This window comes from Lactuca saligna, chromosome 8 (genome assembly GCF_052625555.1).
Source record: "Lactuca saligna cultivar CGN05327 chromosome 8, ASM5262555v1, whole genome shotgun sequence".
Classification (NCBI taxonomy): Eukaryota; Viridiplantae; Streptophyta; class Magnoliopsida; order Asterales; family Asteraceae; genus Lactuca; species Lactuca saligna.
In genome coordinates this window covers 222,163,697-222,184,433 of record NC_136424.1, presented here as the reverse complement: position 1 = coordinate 222,184,433, position 20,737 = coordinate 222,163,697, and the positions used below count along the sequence as shown (strand labels likewise).

Genomic DNA, 20,737 nt, shown 5'->3' with positions numbered 1-20,737 from the left:
TAGAATACTTTAACGGGGGTCTAGAGTAGTTTCTCCTGCAGCCGTGATCCTTAGTATCTTCCCGTCTGCGCTGGAGTTCTTTATTATGGGACAGTCCTTTTTGGAGGTGTCCCATCTCGCCGTACTGGTGACATGTTTGGTTCGCACTAGTATTGCTGGTGGGGTTGAGGTGCTTAGTCAGAGTTAGTGGACACGGGTGCCCTCCTCCTTACTCCACTTTGAAAATTTTATTTTAAGGAGTCCGACTTTATGTCCACCTTTGCGGGTAGGGTTGGTCTCTTTGCCAGGGACTTGTGAAATGGGTCGTGCTGGTGCTGAAGGGGCGGGGGTTGCCACTTGCTGCCATTGCGTGGAAGGTCTTTGGAGTCATTGGCGTTCCCTTCAAGCTCGACGTTTTCGTTTCCTCCTCTTGGTTTTACAACTTTGCTTGTCCATGACTGTAGCCATTTGTTGGCTTCTTGGATCAGTACAACGATCAGAATTTTCCATTCCTTTGTTAGTGATTGCATTACTGGCGTTGAGGTTTGCAAGGACAGTTGGCACGACAACTATTACTGTGGTTTAGGAAGTGGCAACACCGATATAAAGGATAGGGGCTTCGTTGTTTGGCTGACTATCTTTGGATGATGACATGATTCTGTAACACGAAAGACAAGGGGTTCGTAAGTGACCAAGGTTAGCTCTGGATTATTTGATTCTGATTAAGGGATGAGTTATTATACATGAGAACTTAGCTTATACACGTTATGATATAATCAAGACTGGGCGGATAGTAAAATGTGCGATTCTATTTTAGTTTCACATCCCGACGAGGAAAAGAAACTAAGTCAGCAACCTCACATTTTACTGTCTACGAGGTCTTCGTTATATATAACTTAGAAATGTATGAGCGAGGAAATCATACTAATATCCTTCTTACTAACCCTTCATAATTGAACTAGAATTCCTAGTAAGGGCTATCTTTGGACCTAGATGTATTTCAATCGTTCACCGATGGAGTAGGAGGATGTTCTCGAAGGTTTGACCTACATCTTTATGATGTAGTCCTGGTATCAAGGTAGGGGTATGAGTATCGGAAAGCCATAAGATTGGGGGTCGTTCCTACTAAGTTATCTTTATACTGGAGAGATTCACTCTCTAACTTTGGAAAAATCTGAGGATAGTTTGGAACGAAGACTGCGGGAAGAAAGGCTCATGAAGACTTATGGGTAAACACTCTCAATCGAGGTTTTGGGATACGATCTAATTGTATTACTTGTGACAGAAAAAGGCAATTTACCTAACACATAGTGTGATTAGCGTAATCGTTAACTCACTAAAGTGTATTATTTTATGGGTGTATTAGTGCGACAATAACGAGAAAAAGACACTTCTTGGGTTCTATGTATTGTCTCCCTCTGTCTACCTCTTATCCTAGACTGGGACCGACGTTAGTTTTCTTCGGATAGATACCTAGTGTTCTCTTCTCGTGTAGACATATTGAATTTCTACTTCGTCTTACTTCCGATCATGAATTTGAGTGTCACCACTTCATGATGGATGACTGGAAATCTCAGAAGTTCAGGCGAATTTCCTACCGATGTCCCTAAAAGGTATAGACACTTGGTGGTTTCAATAGTCTTGTCCCAGTTCATATATTTCCGAAGTGGAAATCTTCTTAATGAACTTCTTCTGGGTTCAGATCAACTCTTCTGTCAAACACTGAAGTGGGTAAGGTTTTCTATAGGGTTCGTGCAAGAATGGAAATGTCTAAAGAATCCTAAGAGATTATTAACATTTCACTGGGTGATCCATATCGAGTCCTACTACAATTATATAGGGTACACAAATTATATATAGCTAAGATCCGATAGGCCTTAGAATATGTGATACTACTCTATATCCACATCCCAACGAGAAAAAGGAAGTAGAGCAAAACCACACATTCTTAGTCTATGGGATCCTTATTATATATAACCTTGGGAGTATACCCTCTGTAATCGTAAGTACATCAATAAGGATCTTTTTAGTTTTTCACACAAGGTTAGCTATGGATCCTAAAATACCACTATGGTATTTTAATTTCTTGTTTGGTTCTTAACTTCTGAATATGATTCTGGGATTAATGTGAGTCTTTTAGTATTCCAAAATACTCCCATAGTATTTTAAACTTTATGTTTGGCTCTAGGATTCCTAGTTGGTAAGTTTCAGACCTGTTGCAACACCACCATCACTCCTAAGCACACGTTCATCGCATCTCGAATAAATTTAGTTGATCAGGTTACATTTATTACACCTTATGATTACATAACTGCCCAGGTTTGTAGGTAATGGTCAACATCCAAAGACTTTTATTCTGTTCTTCTTGTGATACTTTTGTTCGAGTGTTTAGATTCTGGATGTTCTTATACTTTGATAAAATATGGTTATATTTTAAAGTATAATTCTTGGTTAGAGTGTTTTATCTCTATGTATTTATAGGCTGTATATCTTTTATGAATTGATATACTGAGCTCACTATAAACAATGCTCTGATACCAATCTGTCACACCCCAAAACCGGAACGGCGGACACGTTCTGGGGTGGATGACGTCATGTCACGTATCACAACATATGCAGTATAGTAATCAAAGTATAACAACCAATGTATTAATAGTAATAGTTTTACATAGTTTACATTTCATAGCAACAACAAAGTAATACAAGAAATAATATAGACACAGTTCGGTACTAGGCTGTCTTCGCAATTGCTCCCGGGATGTACCTGTCTATCGATGACCTGAGAATACAAGTTACTTTGAAAGCGAGTATCAACATTTTTTATAATGCTGGTGAGTTCATAAGTATTTAGTTTCATTTGTATGATTACACGTTTTTATTCAAAATAACTTTATGAAACATAATAGTTTAGAATCTACGGTGTATTAGTGTCCTTTCTAGAAAATCCTATATTTTCTAAATAAAAGAAGTCTTCTACCAAGACCTGACGAGTTTATGTTTTAAAGTGAAAATTTCCCCAAAATACTATCCTTATTAAAATACAGTATTGACTTTAAAGGAAAAATAAGTAAAGCACAAGTAAAAATACTAGGGGAAAATAACATATACTTCAGCAGTAATACTGCTGACTACAAGCAATTGAAAGCATAGACTCCAGGAGAGTATTGAATAATTGATACACCTGGCTTAGTATAAATAAAAGGAAGCACAAAAATCCAGACAATATCGAGGGAACGATCCCACTTGCAAAATCTAAAACAAAAGGGTGAATGTGAAGTCAAATGTAACCATGCTAATCGATGATAGAGTATCCGATGACCCTCCAGCTCATGCGTAGAGGTAGTGGCATTATGTCACCCGTGGGCCTTACCGGCGTGGACTGTAGCTAGTAGTCTGGGTGTGGGAGTGTCAGTCCGATATAGATCTATACACATGATGTTCACTCTCCTTCCTGGAGAGTCTGGTTACACGGCGTTGACGTAATAAAGCGTCGTAGAGGAAATAGTGTGTCACATTCTAAAGAAAGAGAGAGAGAGATAGATAGAGAAGTATAGATGGAGATAGATATAGAGACAGAGATAGAGATAGAGATAGAGATAGAGATAGAGATAGATATAGAGATAGAGATAGAGATAGAGATAGAGATAGAGATAGAGATGGAGACTCCTAACTATTCCTATAATAGTTACTAGGGTTCTAGAAACATGAACAATAGAAGAATGCTTGTACTACTCAAGGTGATGAATCCACTGAGAGATAGAGAGAGAGAGAGAGAGCTTTTATGTCCATATATGTATACATTATATATAATTAATGTTTAAACGACCTTCGGATGGATATCCGATACCTACCAGACCACATCCCAACGAGGAAAAGGAAATAGGGAGAACTAGCCTTCCCAAGTCCTTTAAACATTATTTATATAACTATACAAATATAGGCATGCATTTAAGAAATAAAAGCATAGAAGAAAACTTTGTTAAAACATAATAGTTAAGAAATTTACAAATTGACGTCATTTTATAAAACAAGCTTTGAAAAGGGTTTTTACAAAACAGTTTTATTGAAGAAAACCTTTAAATAGTCAATACACTAGATGTCTCTTTAGCAACATACTTTGAAAAACTTTGGATAACCTTTAATGATCTAAAAAGAGATATTCACACTTTAACAAGATTTGAAAACATGATTTGAAGATCTTAATTTGATTAAAACAGTTAACATGCAAAAGTCTAATTTGCTATACAGTTATTAATCACATGAGATTTATCTAATAACTGTATAGTTCAACCTGTATTCCCCCTATAAAAGAAATTAAAATCATTTAAAAGGTTAATTCAGGGGTACGAACTCACCTGACGTTGGCGTTTTGGATGAATGGACGGTATAGGATGCTAAGTATCAAGTGACGACTTGACCACACACGCGAATCCTATTTAACATGTAATGATACATTTAAGTATCTAATTAGTCATTTAATAACTAATTAAGCAAGTAAGGATGTCTTACTACATAAAACACTTTGCTACAAGTGCTAGAAGTACCAAGGGTCGCATAGAAGGTGTGTATGGACTCACATTGGAGTTTACTCTTCAAATGATGGCCCTTATGGGTGTTTACGGTTTCAAGACTACTTCCCCATGAGTTTACGGCTGTAAACTCATGGTAGTGGTGTCATGGGATGTTTAAAGGTCTTATCTCACTCATAGAATCATGCTAGGGTCGAATCAAGGCCTAAGGAAGTGATTGGGGCTCAAAGTGGACACAATAGGGAGTTTACAGTCCTTGGACCACTCCTTGAGGAGTTTACGACTGTAAACACATGAGTTTACGGTCATAAACTCATGTTAGTCCATTTCTCTTGTGCTTTGGTGGTTCTAGGCTATGTAGGCAAGGTTCTAGTCACTAATATGAGCATAGGAAGGTGTTAAAGGCACTTAAACACCTTGGAAAGGTGTTTACGGTATATGAAGGTGTTCTTGGTGAGTTTACTACCTTAAACACATGAGTTTACAGCCGTAAACTCATGTTTGTCCATGAATCATGTGTTTTGGTGGTTGTAGGTTAAGCATACGAAGTTCTAGGTTCAATTCTAAGCCATACAAAGTGTTAAGGTCACTTCAACACCCTTTGGGGGTGTTTATGGTCCTTGAAGATGGGTTTACGGTCAAAGAATGTTCTTAGATCGTAAACTCATGTTTACTCCCCTTATGTTGGGACTTTGGTGTTCTAAGTCCTTTCATGTAAGCCCCTAAGTCATAACTAAGCATTAGAAGTGGTTTGGAAGGGTTTTTGGGCATCAAAACCCTCTTTCAAGGTGTTTACGGTTTTGGGATGTTCCAAAACCGTAAACTCTTATTCTTGGGGTTTTTTGGATTTTTAAGCTACGAATTGGCAAGTGTGATAAGCTAAAGAACAAGCTAGGAAGGTTAACTTACCATTTTGAAGCTCGAAGGGGCGATTTTTGACCAAAACCCGACTTGTAGAGAGAGAAAGTAGAGAGAGGGTGGAAAAGCTTCAAATGGAGTCCACTCACCTTTATATAGGGGTTGAGTTTCTGGCTCAGTGGAAATTTACCCGATACTAACGTTAAACGGGGCTTTTGGTCGCACCCGATTAAATGGTCATAATTTGACTTGGTTGGAACTAAAATTTTTCAAGGGAATATTGAGGGTGTTTCTAATTTGTTCCAACCCTTATGAAGTCATAATAAAAGTACTGATTTAATTAACCTATTCCAAAAGGTTAACGGAAAATTTAATAACGCGAGGCTTATTAACGGAAGAAGAGGTTAAAATGACGGAATAAATTTCGGGTTGTCATAGATGGTGATACTGAGAATGGTACTGATGGTAGCTGGCTTGACAACAGGATTGAACGTGTCGTCAAAGTCCAGACCATGCAGCTAAGAAAAACCTTGGTCAAAAAGATGACCTTTGTAACGTTCAGGACGCCCTTGGCTATCAAATTTTCAACGATACAGCCAACGACAACCAACAATATTAGCAGAGAGAGGTTTTGGAACTAGATCCCATGTGTGATTGGAAAGAAGAGCGGACATCTCAAAATTCATGGCAGCACGCCAGTGTGGGTCACACATTGGAATGAAGAGCAGACATCTCAGAATTCATGGCAGCACACTAGTGTGGGTCACACATGGCCTGCGTAGTGGTCGAGGGATGAGAGAGATGTCGGAGGTAGCAGCTAGATTGAATATTTGTTTCGGTGGAAGAGAACCATTGCAAGAACTAGTAACCATCGAATGACCAAAGGAAGGTGGAGGAGATTATGTAACTGGTAAGGATGTAGGGGGATCATTGGTTGATGGTTGACCTTGGATGACCGGAGTCGAGGAGGTCATGGTAGTAGGTTGAGGAGGCGCAGATAGCGAAGATAGCGAGGGAGTGGACTCATCATAGTTAAATGAGTCATAGTCGGATGAGGAGAGGTACGATGAAACTCAGAGTAAGGAAAATAATATTCATCAAAGATGACATGACGAGATAGAATAACTTTTTGAGTGATGAGGTATAAACACCGATAGCCACGATGGTCGGTGCATGGGCCAAGATACACACAAGCAGAGGAGCGAGGTACTAGCATATGATGAACAGTGGAAGATGTATTAGGGTAGCAAAGACACCCAAAGACTTGAAGGTGTTTATAAGATGGAGAGACACCGAAGAGAATTTCAAAAGGAGTTTTAAATTAAAGAGTGGTGGTGGGAAGGAGGTAGAATGTGTGAACAGACGATAAAAAAACATCAACCCAATTTTTTTTTTTTTTTTTTGGGGGGGGGGAGGGGGGGAGGGAGGCCTGAATTAACGAGGTGTGCATGATGTTATAAATAGTGTGAATGGCACGCTCAATCTTTTCGTTTGGTTGAGAGGTATACGGACATGAGAATCAAATTTTGATGCCATGATATTTAAAAAAATCTAAGAGTGGTTGATTATTAAATTCATGACCATTATTGCATTAAAAAAGTTTGATGTCCGTTTTAAAGTGATTAATAACATAGGAACGAAAACTTTTAAAAACAGAAAAAAAACTCCAGATTTAGAGCGTAAAGGAAATGCCCATAAGAAATGTGAGAAATCATCCAAGAATAGAATATAATATTTAAAACCACTAATACTAGGGATAGGAGAAGTCCATAAATCAGAATGTATAAGTTCAAACACACGAGATGTTTTAGTACATGATAGAGAAAATGGTAAACGAAAATGTTTTTCTAATTGGCAAGCATGACATAAAGATGAGTTTTGAATGGAACACGAAATGAAATTAAGAGACTTAAAAAACTGAAAAATAGATTGTGCAGGATGACCAAGCCGACGATGCCATGTGTCAAAGGAAACAACAACATGAGCGGAAGTAGAGACAGGCGGGACAGATGAAGGAAGCACAAGATACAGATCATGATGATCGCTATTGCAACGTTGAAGAAAAGAATCTGTTTTAAGATCCTTCACAGTGAAACCAAAAGGTTCAAACTTAACAGAAACAGGATTATCAATAGTAAAGAGACGAACAAAAATGTGTTTTTTAATAATTTTGTCAGAGACAAGACCATTGTGGAAGGAAAAACTATTATTATAGAAAGGAAAACAGGTTTGATCGATGCATTGAATGGGAATAATAGCACCATTACCAACCATAATGAATTTACAATTACACGGAATAAGGGAGTGCATTATACCTTGATTGAAAGTTATGCACGAACTTGCTCCGGAATCCATGTAGTAATTGTTGTCTTGACGAGGTTAAACTGACATTGCTTGAAAAACAGAAGCGAGATATGTGAATTGTTGTTGACCATTTTGAGAGGCAAGACCCCTAAACACAGTGTGACTTGGATGCCGAATAGGGTGCTGATGTGGACTAAATTGTTAAGAAAAAACGGATCACATTGGAGCAGGAGTTTGATGCGGGTGCTATCCAAAAAATGGAGGCTGCAGAGGTGGCTAGAGAGGGTTGAAATAGTTACCGAGGAGTTGCTGTTAAGGCCCGAAGGATGTAGAACTGAAGCCAACAGCTGGTGGCTGCGTTTGAACGACACTAGGGGGGATGTTGTGAGAAGGAATTAGCGATAAAAGTATGAGGAGCTGCTTTGAGGAGCCCGGTTGGTGGCCCGTGGCATATCTGAATGAAGAATGAACTCCAAAGTAAGCAGGATTTTGACCTTGAACGCCCGGCGTACCTAAAAAAGAATTAGAGCCAACGAAAAACATTAGAAATTGTGACAATCCGATATTTCAACTACATGTAAACGACCTAAAAAGTCAAGTATTGTAATCACGTTAGTTGTAATAAAATTTACTTCGAAAATAAAATATCCAAAAATACTAATTAAATTACCTTTTATGATAGATGTCATTAAACCATGATCGTACGTAAAAAGAACGCTCGAATCCGACTTCGTATAAGAAAGTTAGGAATTTTTCAAAGTTCGGACTAACGGCAGACAACTAAAAACTCGAATCAGAGATCGAGCGACTTTTGGCCGGAATGACCTAAACGAGAATCGAAGGTCTCATCAATAGTATTTTAGCGGTAAAAAGTCTGGCAAAAACCGACGTCAGATAAAGTTATGAATTTCTAAAGAAATTTTCTTACCACAACCTTTTAAAAATAAATAATAAAAATAATTTCGGAATTTGCCGACGGAATCTAAACGAAAGTTGTAGAGTATGGTCTTACCTTCGCGGGGATCTAAAGACGTCGAAAACGGAGTTCGTATGAAGAAGATATGAATTTTTGAAGTTTATTATATATATTATATATAAATTTAAATCAAAAATCCGGTATTATCTGAAGGGGGAGTCAGCGTGCTCATCCGAGTTACGCGCAGTGTAACCCCGTACGCCCTACGTACGCGAAGGCCTTGGTCTCGGTTCGTCCACATCGCCCCTATGCGAGCTGTCCGACCCGTCCCATCCGAAGCGAGGCAGTCGAGGACTCGGTCACGCATAACGCACGAGTACGCCCCGCGTACGAGCGTATGCCCTGCGTACCGAGGCTTCTCAGACCCCTATAAATAGAGATGCGAGGGTTCGGGGAAAAACACCCCATCTCTCTCATTTCTCTCATGAAATATCCTCGATTTCCGTGACCGCACTACCCCAAAGCCCCGATCACTTTGCTCGAGTCCCGAAGGTCGTTCGTGCCCCCCGAGATTCCCGAGAATCCCGAGGAAATCCACTTTCGCAAGCCGAAATTCTATCCGGTTTTTCATCTTGCAACCTCCGACCTTACAAGTGAGTTCATACCCATATAATTCACATTTTTAAATGTTTTACGAGTACTTTTACATGCTTTTAAGGGGGGGAATACAAGTAAAAGACTCGGTTATTATCGGGTATTATATAAACTTTCACTTTACGCGTTTTATCAAAGGAATCATATGTGATTTGAAACTATCAAAGGAAATCTTTTATATGCAAAGTATAACACGACAACATTTTATCTTTTGAAATGAGAAACGATTTAGGTATTTATATAAATCAGATACTTTGCTTATATTACATTCGGTGTGTCGGTTTTGGCACTACAAAAACTACGCTTTTCATAACAAGTGAACATTTTCACTAAGGGTTTATTTAACAAATGAAACACACTTTTAGGAAACTATAATAGGTATAGTTTTACGAGAATACTACGAACTTTATATAGATGGAAATACTATTATGATTAGCTACTTTCATATACAATGACTAACGAACATTTTCACACGTAAATCTGTTTTATACTAAGTTTTGTGAGACATTAACTTCACGTACGTTTGAGTACACATTTCAAGTCCTGTATTATATACCAGAATCCCTTAGAGGGGGAGCATGGTGTTTGTGTATAGATCTATACGGTCTTGACAACCCGCGCCCTGACTGTTAGCTACAGTCCACCTTTTTGGGGTGACAAACGTCAGAACATTCCAACGCCTGAAGAACGTTGTGTATAGGCATTCCTTGTCAATAGTATGGTTATAAAACTCACATGGGGTATTAAAAACACAATGATTTACGGAGTTTTTCAGATAAATTGAAATCTTTATACTTACATACATTTACTAGAAATAAGCATTTTTCGTGAAAGAAGGTTACCATTATACTAGTAGAAAATATAGGATTTTCTAGGAACATGAAAACGAAGAACAAAAACATTTCATTTCATACAAACATTGTTATTAAATACTTATGAAACTCACCAGCTTAAATGCTGATCTACTCTTTCAAAACTACTTGTATGCCCCAGGGATTCAGTAATTACAGGTAACAAACGGATTTTGAAGACGGGACGCTACGGCGCCAGTTTAATTTCATATTTTGACATCATAATGTAATTGATTTTGAACATGTATACTTTTAAAAAAATGTAAACTTTCAATTATATATATGATGGTTGTATTGCTTTCTTTACTATGTATTCATTTGTTACGTTATCACATGAAGTCATCCGCCCCGAACGTTTCCACCGTTCCGGTTTGGGGGTGTGATAGAAATACCCCCTCCTTTGGAAGCGAAGCGTCCATTACTTTTTCCCCTATTAAATTTATTTTTTGATATTCCATTGGTAGGTGCGGATGAGAATAGTGCAGCGTAAGATGTAAGTATAGCATCACCGGATGGATCAATCGCTTCTTCTTGTGATTTGTGGAGGAGTAGCATGTTCTTAGCCTCAAGGAATGAAGGGAAAAACCTTGTATTAGTGATGACATCCACAATGCTATGATAGGATGTTGGTAGTTGACGGAGAATTTGCATTACGAGTTCTATCTCATCAATTTTTGAATCACAATCTGCAAGTGCTTCAGCCAAATTCTTTAAAGAGTGACAAAATTCTGTAATGGAGGAGGAACCTTTCTTGGTGTTTTGAGATTGTTCTTGAAGTTGGAGCATGCGAGACATTTTGTTGTTGAGTAAGAACTTTTGCAGTTTGTTCCATAAGTCTTTTGCAGTGTAGTTGTCACTAGATATAATTTGTAGGAGGTTTGCATCAGATGTAGAGTAAAACCAAGACTTTATTCGAGAGTTAATGGCTTCCTAGTCTTCATCATCATCATCTTTAGGAGGAGATTTTCTATTGATATGACCATACACATTAGCACCCTTACAAATGTCTTGAAAACTACGTTTCCATAGCTTATACTTGGAACCATCAACAGAAAGTTTAAAACTAAACTGAGAATAGACATTAGCGAGTGCAAATACAAGTTGGCTTGTTGTAGGAGCCGTGGATGTGCTAGAGGATACAGGTATGAACATGGTGATGATGGAAAATCAGAAAAACTAAACTTAAATCAAGGAAGAAAATAATAAACAAAGTGTTGAACCGTAGGTAGAGATAAATAATGTGCCGATAACCTATGTTCTTTGATGAGAAGAAAATAGAAGGGTAGGCACAATCTTGTAAAAGAGACCGATCTTCACAATGTGTATGTACTCGTGATATAGTAACGGAAAATAGGAACATAAAGAAGAAGTGCAACAACCAATTAGAAGAGATGACACAACTTCAGACTTGTTGTTAGAGCTTTGGCGGCTGGCTGAGATCGACGATAGAAGACACACGGGAAGTGAAGGCGTCGGGAAAAAAAATCACGAAGTGTAGAGGATTGATGTGAGGCTCGATACCATGATGAAATATGTTGAAAACCTCTCTATTAGGGTTACGTGTATTGAGTAGTATATATAAGATACATATTACACAAGGTCCCCTATACTATACAAAAGGAAATAAAACAACCAAAAGTATAATCCATTTAACAACATATACTGTGAAGTACTTCAATTGTAGTAACCCCTAATTCCTCCTTCTATGGAACTTGTAGACTTCTTCCATTTGCTATAATATCTTCCATAAATTTTATCGAAATGTAAGGGTCAATGCAAAAGTGGAATGAGACACTACAAGAAAAATCATGAATAGCTACGGAAAACTTTTACGGAATCAAAATATGTAGCAATTTTAGTATGGAACATGCTACGGAATGGCTTGTCGTAGCTATAATGCTACAGAAACGGTTACGAAATTGCATTCCATAACTAAATCCTAAATAGCTACGTAAAGTTTCTACGGAATCAAGATCCGTAGCTATTCGACTATGAAATATGCTACAAAATGGTTGGTCATAGCTAATTTGCTACGAAAATGGCTACGGGATTGCATTTCGTAGCTAAATCATGAATACTTGTTACAAAATTGAAACCCGTAGCTATTTTACTATAAAATATGTTACATAATTTTGGTTGTAACTAGTTCGTTATGGAACTTGTTATAGAATTGATATTTGTAGCTACTTGGCTATAAAATTCGCTACGAAATCAAAATTTGTAGTTAGTTAGCTACAAAATTGAAATTTGTAGTCATTTTGCTATGAAAATTTGCTACACAATAAAATTTTGTAGTTAATATACGATGAACTTGTGATGAAAAGATTAATCATAGTTATTTGTGTATACAACTTGTTTCGGAATTTGCAAAATAACTACGAAATCAAAATTCATGGCTATTTCTCTACGAATTATTCCGTAGTTAAATAGCTATGTAATATATTTCCCGTAGCAAAATATATAAAATTATTTTAAAGGAAACTAGTAAAAATCTTAAAACAAAAGAAGAAAATGATATCATCGTAATTTAAAAAGTTATGATTTTTTCTTAATTACCTAAATAAAAATTGTATATATATTATGTCGTATTATTTATTTTTACTTAAAGCTACATCTCCCCAAATCATCCCAGTAACCCCATTCTGTATTCCCTGGTTTTCTATCTTCGACTTCGGTGAAAGCAACATATTTTTCCCCAAATCATATTATTCGTATCACATTTCAGATTTGGAAGCAGCATTAGGCGATCACGCATTAAAAGGAGTATCCATGACCTCGGTGGCGAAGTCAATCCGAACATTTCAGACATCCGCAGTGTAATTAGGGATCTTAAAGGAAATGACGACATGTGATTGTGTGCAGCGACGTTGTTGATCTCAAATGAGAAACGGTGTCGATCAAATGGCGGAGGGAAGGGACGTCCGTGAGATTTAGTCTAGCAACCGTTCAATTCTCACCTCCCTCAACCTAAAATCGTACTCTCTCTCTCTCTCTCTCTTACTTCATTTGTAGTCCAATAAGCCAATTGACTTAGGTTTTTACATCGGATTGGTGTTAAAATTGTTAAACAATTGATTTTTTATTCAAAGTACATTGAATAAGAATTGAATTCTGCCTACTAAGTTGTCGTTATAACGATATAATTTGTAATTTTTTCGGCGGTTTTATAGTATAATCTGTTTAATGAATCTTGTTCAAGAGTTGAATGCAAGAAACAAAACAAAGTATGTAACATGATTTTTGTTTTCCAGGTTTCTAAAGGGGTGATGACATGCGTAACTCAAGAAGTGAAGGATCTGTATCATCTTCTAGAAAAATGAATTTTTGCCTTTCGATTTGGCATCAAAAGTACAGCCTTTGTTGACAAAGATTGCAAAACTTCGGGAAAGATATCTTCAGCATCTTATGTACCAGAAGTGAAACTTTCTTAGTTCATTTTTACGTTACCTTAAGACTCCTACAACAGGTATGATTAATTTCTTGTTTGACAAATAAATAGGTTGAAGCCTACCTAATAATTTGAATTTCCATATCAGGTGTCTCAAGTGTACCAAACAATGACAGTTGAGACTTTATAAAAAATGGTTCATTTCTTTCACTTCTCAGTTGTAGAGAGGATCTCTGTAGATGCTGTCAAGCATAATTTCAATGCTATGAAAGTTGACCACATGAAGGGTTTAATTATATTTGGTGACTTTTTGGGTCTAATTTGCATAATTTTGTTGACTCTCTCTCTCTTTTTTAATTTATTTATATTTATATTGTCTACTTGTTTTTTTCTCAAGGGTTTTGAATCCGACACCCTGCAAGACCACTTGAGTGTTTTGGCTATAAATCTGAACAAATCAAGGTCCCTGGTCTATCCTTCTAAATCCAAAGCATCAAAATTAAGTGCATTGCTTCCAAGCGTGGCAAATATTGTTGATAGAGAGCACAAAAAGCTTCTAGCTCGCAAATCCATCACTGAAAAATGCAAGGAAGAACAAGAACGCCACCTTCTTGAAATGGTTGGTACTGATTCATTTATTTTCTAAACTTACACACACATGTGTTTCTAACCCTAAAGTTCTGTCATAAAGGAACGAGAAGAGGAGACAAAAAGAATAAAGCTACAGAAGAAAACCGAAGAAGCAAAACAAAAAAGACTTGCAACCAAGTTTGAATAACAGAAGCACCAATGCATCCTCAAAGAAATTGAGGAACGGGAGTGTGAAGAAGCACAAGCATTACTTAATGATGTTGGGAAACGTATCAAAAAGAAAGGAAAGAAGCCCATCATTGAAGGGGTAAGTAAAGTAAAAGAAAAGAAGAAAGATTGGTCCTTTTTTCATGTTGATGATTGTTGGCTGTTTCTGTTGACATTACAGGAGAAGGTGACGAAGCAATCCTTGATGGAGTTAGCAATGCAAGTGCAAGTTAGAGAGAGGCAGGAAATGGAAAAGAAGATGCAAAAACTAATGCAATCATTTTGAAAGAGCCAAAAGGGAAGAGGTTGCACCTCTCATTGAAGCTGCTTTTGAAAGATGTTTGGCTGAAGAGAAACTCCGCCATGAACATGAACAATAGGTAATCTACTTACTTTGTAACATAAAAAAAGATGTAAATGCCCAAGTTTACTTGCTAATTTATTTTTTTGCATGCAGCTTGAGATTGAACTGAGTAGAGAGCGTCATGAAGGAGAAGTATAGACTTGCTCGTGTTGTGGAACATAAGGTATGTATTGTATTTTTAGTGTAATGTGTATGTAATATCTTGTCATATTTTCTTATTATTCATGTATGTGCACAGATGGAGCTTGAGGAAAAAGTTGTGAGCAGGCAAAAGGCAGAGTATGATAGAATGAGAGCTGAGAGAGAGGAAAGACTTGGCCAAATCCTCAAGGCACGAAAAGAGGAAAGGGACCTAAAATGGAAAATGTTGTTTTATTTGAAGACTGAAAAAAGAAAGGCTCAACTTAGGGGCCCGCAACGGGAGGAAGAAGAAGCCCGCAAACGTGAAGGTTAGCTTTTACTTTTTTTTGTGAATTATATTTTGTAAATTTGGCTCGTCCCTTCCTTTTCAAGTAAAATGACCAAAATTGGAAACATTTCGATTAACTTAGGGGCCAAAAAGAGCCCTTTTACTTTGGACAAGGACCATACTTGTTACAAGAACCTCAAATAAGGACCAAATTTGCTTTTTAGGCCTAACATTGCAAAAATAGGCAATACTAAACAAATAAACATTACAAAAACCTCAAATAGGTTAAAAAGGGTGTCATTAAAGCCTAAAATTGCAATAAAGCTGTTTTAGGACCAAAATTGCAAAAAAATATTATTCAGGTCCAATAATCTAGTTTATGTAAAGCTGAAAAAATAATATCTCTTTTTGCTGATCCACACACTTTGTTTGTTTGGGATTTACAGGGCTAAGTTGTATAGGACTTGTTAAGTTAATGGGACGTAATAGTGGTAAGTTTTGTAAAACAAGATTAAATAAAATAAAAGTTAGAGTTTGTGATTTAGATTGGCTATCGTAACCGAGTGTCATATCTATATGTTCCCCCTCAGTTGATGAGCTTTGTAAGACATGAGGTTCAGGTGTTTCTTGTGGTTCTGAGCTTCCTGGTGTTGAGGCCTCTTCGATTGAGCTTGGCTCCCCCTCGACTTGTGCTCTTGGCTCCCCCTCAACCTGAGCGTTGTTGGAAGGAGAGTCGTTAGAGGTTGAATCTCCTTCATGCATTCTTCTCACCTGCATCAATGGCTGACTCCTCTTCAGTTCATGCTACCTCACAGATTCTTCCCATTCGCCCACAACAATGTTTGGTCATTGATCTTAACCCAATGACATACGACTCCTACATGTCGCCGGTCATAGAGTGCTTAAAGTATTCCCAACTCGTTCCAGCACTTTCCAGAATCGAATTGGTGCCGATGGCGGCCCTATCGCAAGTCTACGCGACTGCATATTACGACAAGGCTGTCGACCGGGTATTTTTCGAGATTGGAGATCACAAAACCTCCGTCTCTCGCCCGCGTTTCTACACTTTGCTCGGATTTGCTACTGACCATTCCAAAGTTCATCCGGAGTCGATACAGATTGGTCATCTGTATAACATGTTTTACAACATGGGATACACAGAAGTTCTTACCTCTGTTGCAAAATTCAAAAAGTCATGCTTGCCGCCACAATGGAACGGTTTATTTACAGTCCTTTTCAAGGGCTTGTCGGAGAGAAGTTCAGGATCCGATGGTGCAAGTCGTCTGTTCCTCACCATCATGTACGGAGTTTACAATGGGATCAACCTGGATTATGGGTTTGTTCTATGGAAACAACTTATTCAAAGCCTCTCCTCTTCATCCCGACACTCTGAAGTCTCGTTGGCTTGATTCTGGATACTGATAACTAAATGGGCCATGGACAGATTCGATGTTCCCACTGCTGAAGGTGCATCGATGTCTTCTGTTGGTACTTTCCATACCAAGAAGATCATCGTCTCAGATGCATCAAAATTCTCCTTTATTGGCTCTATCCCGGAGTCAATGTACGGTGATGTGCCTTCGGATAGCAGGTTGATTCGGAAGCTCAAGGAGCTAAGGCCATCTGGTCCAAGGGATCTGACCCCGGATATGCTCAGGTCTATTCATGATGCAGATAAACCGGTGAGCAGAGGTAAAAAGGCAGAAAAAGGAAAGCAAGCTTCCAAAGCTTCAAAGAGACCTTCTCCTAAAAAGAGGAAACAGCCAAAAGCCGCACCATCCCCACCACCGAAGAAGAGGAAGACCCAACCGAAGCGAAAGCTTGTTATACCCTCTTCTTCGAGCGACTCTGAGGGTGAGACTTCGGGTTCTGACGACTCTCAAGGGGATGCATCTCCTCAACGAGGCAATACACCACCTCGGTCCCTTACCCCAGAGATAGAACTACAAATTTCCCCAATTCCTTCCCCACCACCAATCTTTACAACTACAACCGAATCACCTCATGTAACCGAACCTCCTCAACCCAAAACCCTAACAACCGAAACTCCTTATACTCAACCACCAACCGAAACTATACCATCACCCACTCAACATGATCCTACCAAAACCACCACACCCCCAACCTCTTCCCCCCCTTTATCTCCTGAAAATGCATCTGAGGGTGAAAACCCTTATCTTGGGGGATAAAACATGATCTTTGATTCGGTCTACTATAGTCATTTTCAAGTTCAAAGTGACGAGGAGGACGATGCTCCATTAACCAAGAAACATCTCAAAGAGCTCAACGAGAAGATTGACCTACTTCTCGCCTCCTCGTCTAACCAACAGTCCACTTTGTCTGAAGCTGCCCTTCAGAAGATTGTTGATGCCTTCTCTAGGGCTCAACACGATTCAGCGGCCTCAGTAACTGCTGCAATTCAGGCATCTACAAGGGCATGTGAGGCAGCGACCGAAAAAGTCGATAAACTACTTTCTGATGCCTCTACCCTGCTGCAGTCCCTGCAGGAAAGTGCAGATGCCACAAAGGCATCTTTGGAACCAATGGTCCAACAATTGGTCAATTTTGTCTCATCGGAGTTGCCTTCGTTCGCAACTCTACGCCAAACCATAAGCGACGACAACTCGGTCTTTACTGTCTCCATTGATGCTCGCCTCGCCAAGCTACAAGAAGATCTGGCAACCGAGCGTTCGTTAATGGACGATCTGGCAATCAAAACAACTGCAGTTGAAGTCAAGACCACACAACTCTCTCAATCCCAACAACAACTGGAAGATCTTCGATCTGAACGGGAGGTGGTCAAGACGTGTGTTTCGGATGTCCACGCTGTTATATCCAACATTCTGGAAGCACACGATCCAATCTTAAACTTTTCGGTGAGGCGTTCCCTTGCTGAAAAGCTCTCTCCAGCCATCGATCTTCTTAACAAAGTAGAAGGCCTCCCAAGTTTTGTGTCCATTCCGAAACAAGGGGGAGATGAGAAGACAGGATCAAAACCACCTCCTTCCTCCAAAGCTACTCACACGACCGAACCATCTCCAACTGATCAAACTTTAGGTTCGGGTGTGAAGTACAAAGGCAAAAACGTAGCTGAGGACGAAGATGAAGAAGGCGACAAGGAGACCATTGCTGACATTTTAAAACGAAAGAACAGTCGCAAGGTTGGTGAAGATGCCAGTCGTGTGGCGCGTGAGGCTGCCGAAGCCGAACGCAAACAAAAAGAAGCCCACGATCTCCTTGAGAGCCGAAAGACTCTCTTCCCTGCTGGGACCAGGGAACGCTTAATCAAAGAGGCCATTGAAACTCCCAGCATCTTATGGCTCGAGCCGGTTATATCGTTCGACTGCAACAACACTGTCAATTCGCAGTTCGATATGCCGCTGACTCGAAAGGCGTTCATCTTCCACGTCTTCTCTAACATCTTTGAAGTCCCTCACCCGAACGCTGAGCTTGACAGGGAGCTCATTGACTTCTATCTGGCGGCTGCTCGTCCACAATTCCTTACATGGAGCGCCCAGAAGATTGTAAACGTTTGGGTGCTAAAACCTTATACTGAGGGATGTTTTATAAACGTTCGGTTAAAATTGATTCGGAGATCTGCAAGAACTGCTCATCTTATCTCCCTGGCAGATCTACCGAATCTAAATCCTCATGATTGGATTGTCCTGTATAATATCCTTTTGACTAATGAAGCTGAATATGGTCCCATTCTAGACCATGTCAAAAGGATGTTAATCTGCTACATCATGGAGGTTGCCCTTATGGATCAGGAGGTCGCCACAGTCTTCAAGAAGAAACCTAAAATTGCTCCTGTGGGATCGGCCAGTGATCTCAATCAAATGCTACTAGGCAGGATCGACCCGAGACGCAACACGGTTATGTTCACTCGAGCGGAAGGACAGAAATGTCTCTTCGCTTTAGCTGACAAGCATCTTTACACCACAACCTGTTTGGAGCATGTGCTGTTCATTGTCAAACGGTGTAAAGAGAACTCGGCCGATGATGTCAAGTATTTTGAAGATATGATTAACTGGTACATCCGGTTTAGACAAACCATTCTTTCAATCACCAAATGTCTGTTTAGCACCGTGAAGAAGAAGGTACCTGCTTCAGCTGCTGGCCCCAGTAATTAGTGAAGGTCTCGCTCCAAATTGACGCAAAGGGGGAGATTGTTGGGCTGAAAATCATTTTTGTTGATTGCGTCTTTTGGGCTCGTTTAGCTTAAGGCTTTTTGTGTACCGGTTTGGGCCTGTCCAACCGTGAACCTTTTATGTTTTGTATATATGTTTACGCTTGCATGCATATTAGGTTAAGGTTTTTAGAGATCTGAGAATAGCGATACATCTAGATGACAACAGGTTTCTTTGATCGTTCTTGTAACCTTCCAATCCTCTACAGTTGATGTTCTTAATCGAGCTCTTTTGAGGATTTTGTTTAATCATTCGACACGTTTGATTCCATCTTGTCTTGTTCTTATTATTGTGTTTATATCATCTTTGTTTACTTACTTGTTCAAGATCTAATCGATCTTTATAGATTAAAGGTTTGTTTAATCTCATCAATTACAAGATTTTTTTTTTTGAATCAAATGAGGAAAAACAGAATTGTACAAGTAATATACAACATTGAAAAACTACCTTTGAAGAAATGAGTGGGTCAGATAGTTGAACCGAACCCGAACGTTCGGTTGGCTTCGGTTCTTACGTTTGAGTTTGAGAGGTAGCGTGAGGTACTGACTCAGATTCCATCATACCTCGTCCTTGCAATATTTTATTGAATGATGCTTCAGGAAGAGCTTTTGTAAAGACGTCAGCCAGTTGATTAGTGGTTCTTACGAAGTGCACTTTGATGTTTCCATCTTCCACGTGATCTTTGATGAAGTGATACCGCAGTGCTATGTGTTTGGTTTTGGAGTGTTGCACTGGGTTATGACAGATTCTAATTGCACTTTCAGAGTCACAATATAGTGGGATCTTCTTCATATTGAGTCCATAGTCTCGAAATTGACTTTGGATCCAAATCACTTGTGATGTGCATGATGCAGCTGCAATGTATTCCGCTTCGGCAGTAGATAGCGACACGCACGTTTGTTTCTTGGATTGCCAGCTGACTAACTTCCCGTCAAGAAATTGACAGCCACCAGTTGTGCTTTTACGGTCGAGTCCACATCCTCCAAGGTCAGCATCAGAATAGGCTTGAACAAAGAAGCCTGAGTTGGATGGATACCATAGACCTAAGGAGGTGGTTCGCTTGAGGTAGCGTAGGATGTTCTTCACTGCAAGCATGTGAGGTTCGCGTGGGTTTGCCTGAAATCGAGCACAGTAACAAACGGAGAACATGATATCAGGTCGGCTAGCAGTTAGATACATTAATGAGCCAATCATTTGACGATAGAGCGTGATATCGACAGCCGATTTGTCTTGGGATGGGGTAAGCTTGGTGCCGAATGCCATTGGGACTTTGACTTTTGAGTCTCCCATCATTCCAAACTTTGCTAGGAGAGTCTTCGTGTAAGCTTCCTGATTAATAAAGATGCCTTCGGGTCCCTGTCTTATGTTTAAACCAAGGAAAAAATTAATAGGATCCATTGAGCTCATTTCAAACTTAGTCTCCATCAGCTTTCTGAATTCAGCTGTTAAGCTAGGATTCGTGGAGCCAAAGATGATGTCATCGACATAACTTTGAAC

General features: G+C 39.1%; 1 protein-coding gene across 1 annotated transcript; it reads left to right on the top strand.

Moving 5' to 3' along the window:
• Positions 1–12,711: 12,711 nt before the first annotated feature.
• On the top strand, positions 12,712–19,492 carry LOC145009244 (uncharacterized). The gene is made up of 9 exons (XM_078967937.1): positions 12,712–13,066; positions 13,343–13,557; positions 13,628–13,781; positions 13,877–14,098; positions 14,171–14,377; positions 14,459–14,657; positions 14,735–14,804; positions 14,880–15,090; positions 15,497–19,492. Exon 9 carries the CDS (start codon positions 17,243–17,245, stop codon positions 19,181–19,183), a length of 1,941 nt encoding a protein of 646 aa, XP_078824063.1. The 5' UTR covers positions 12,712–13,066; positions 13,343–13,557; positions 13,628–13,781; positions 13,877–14,098; positions 14,171–14,377; positions 14,459–14,657; positions 14,735–14,804; positions 14,880–15,090; positions 15,497–17,242; the 3' UTR covers positions 19,184–19,492.
• The last annotated feature ends 1,245 nt before the right edge of the window (positions 19,493–20,737 follow it).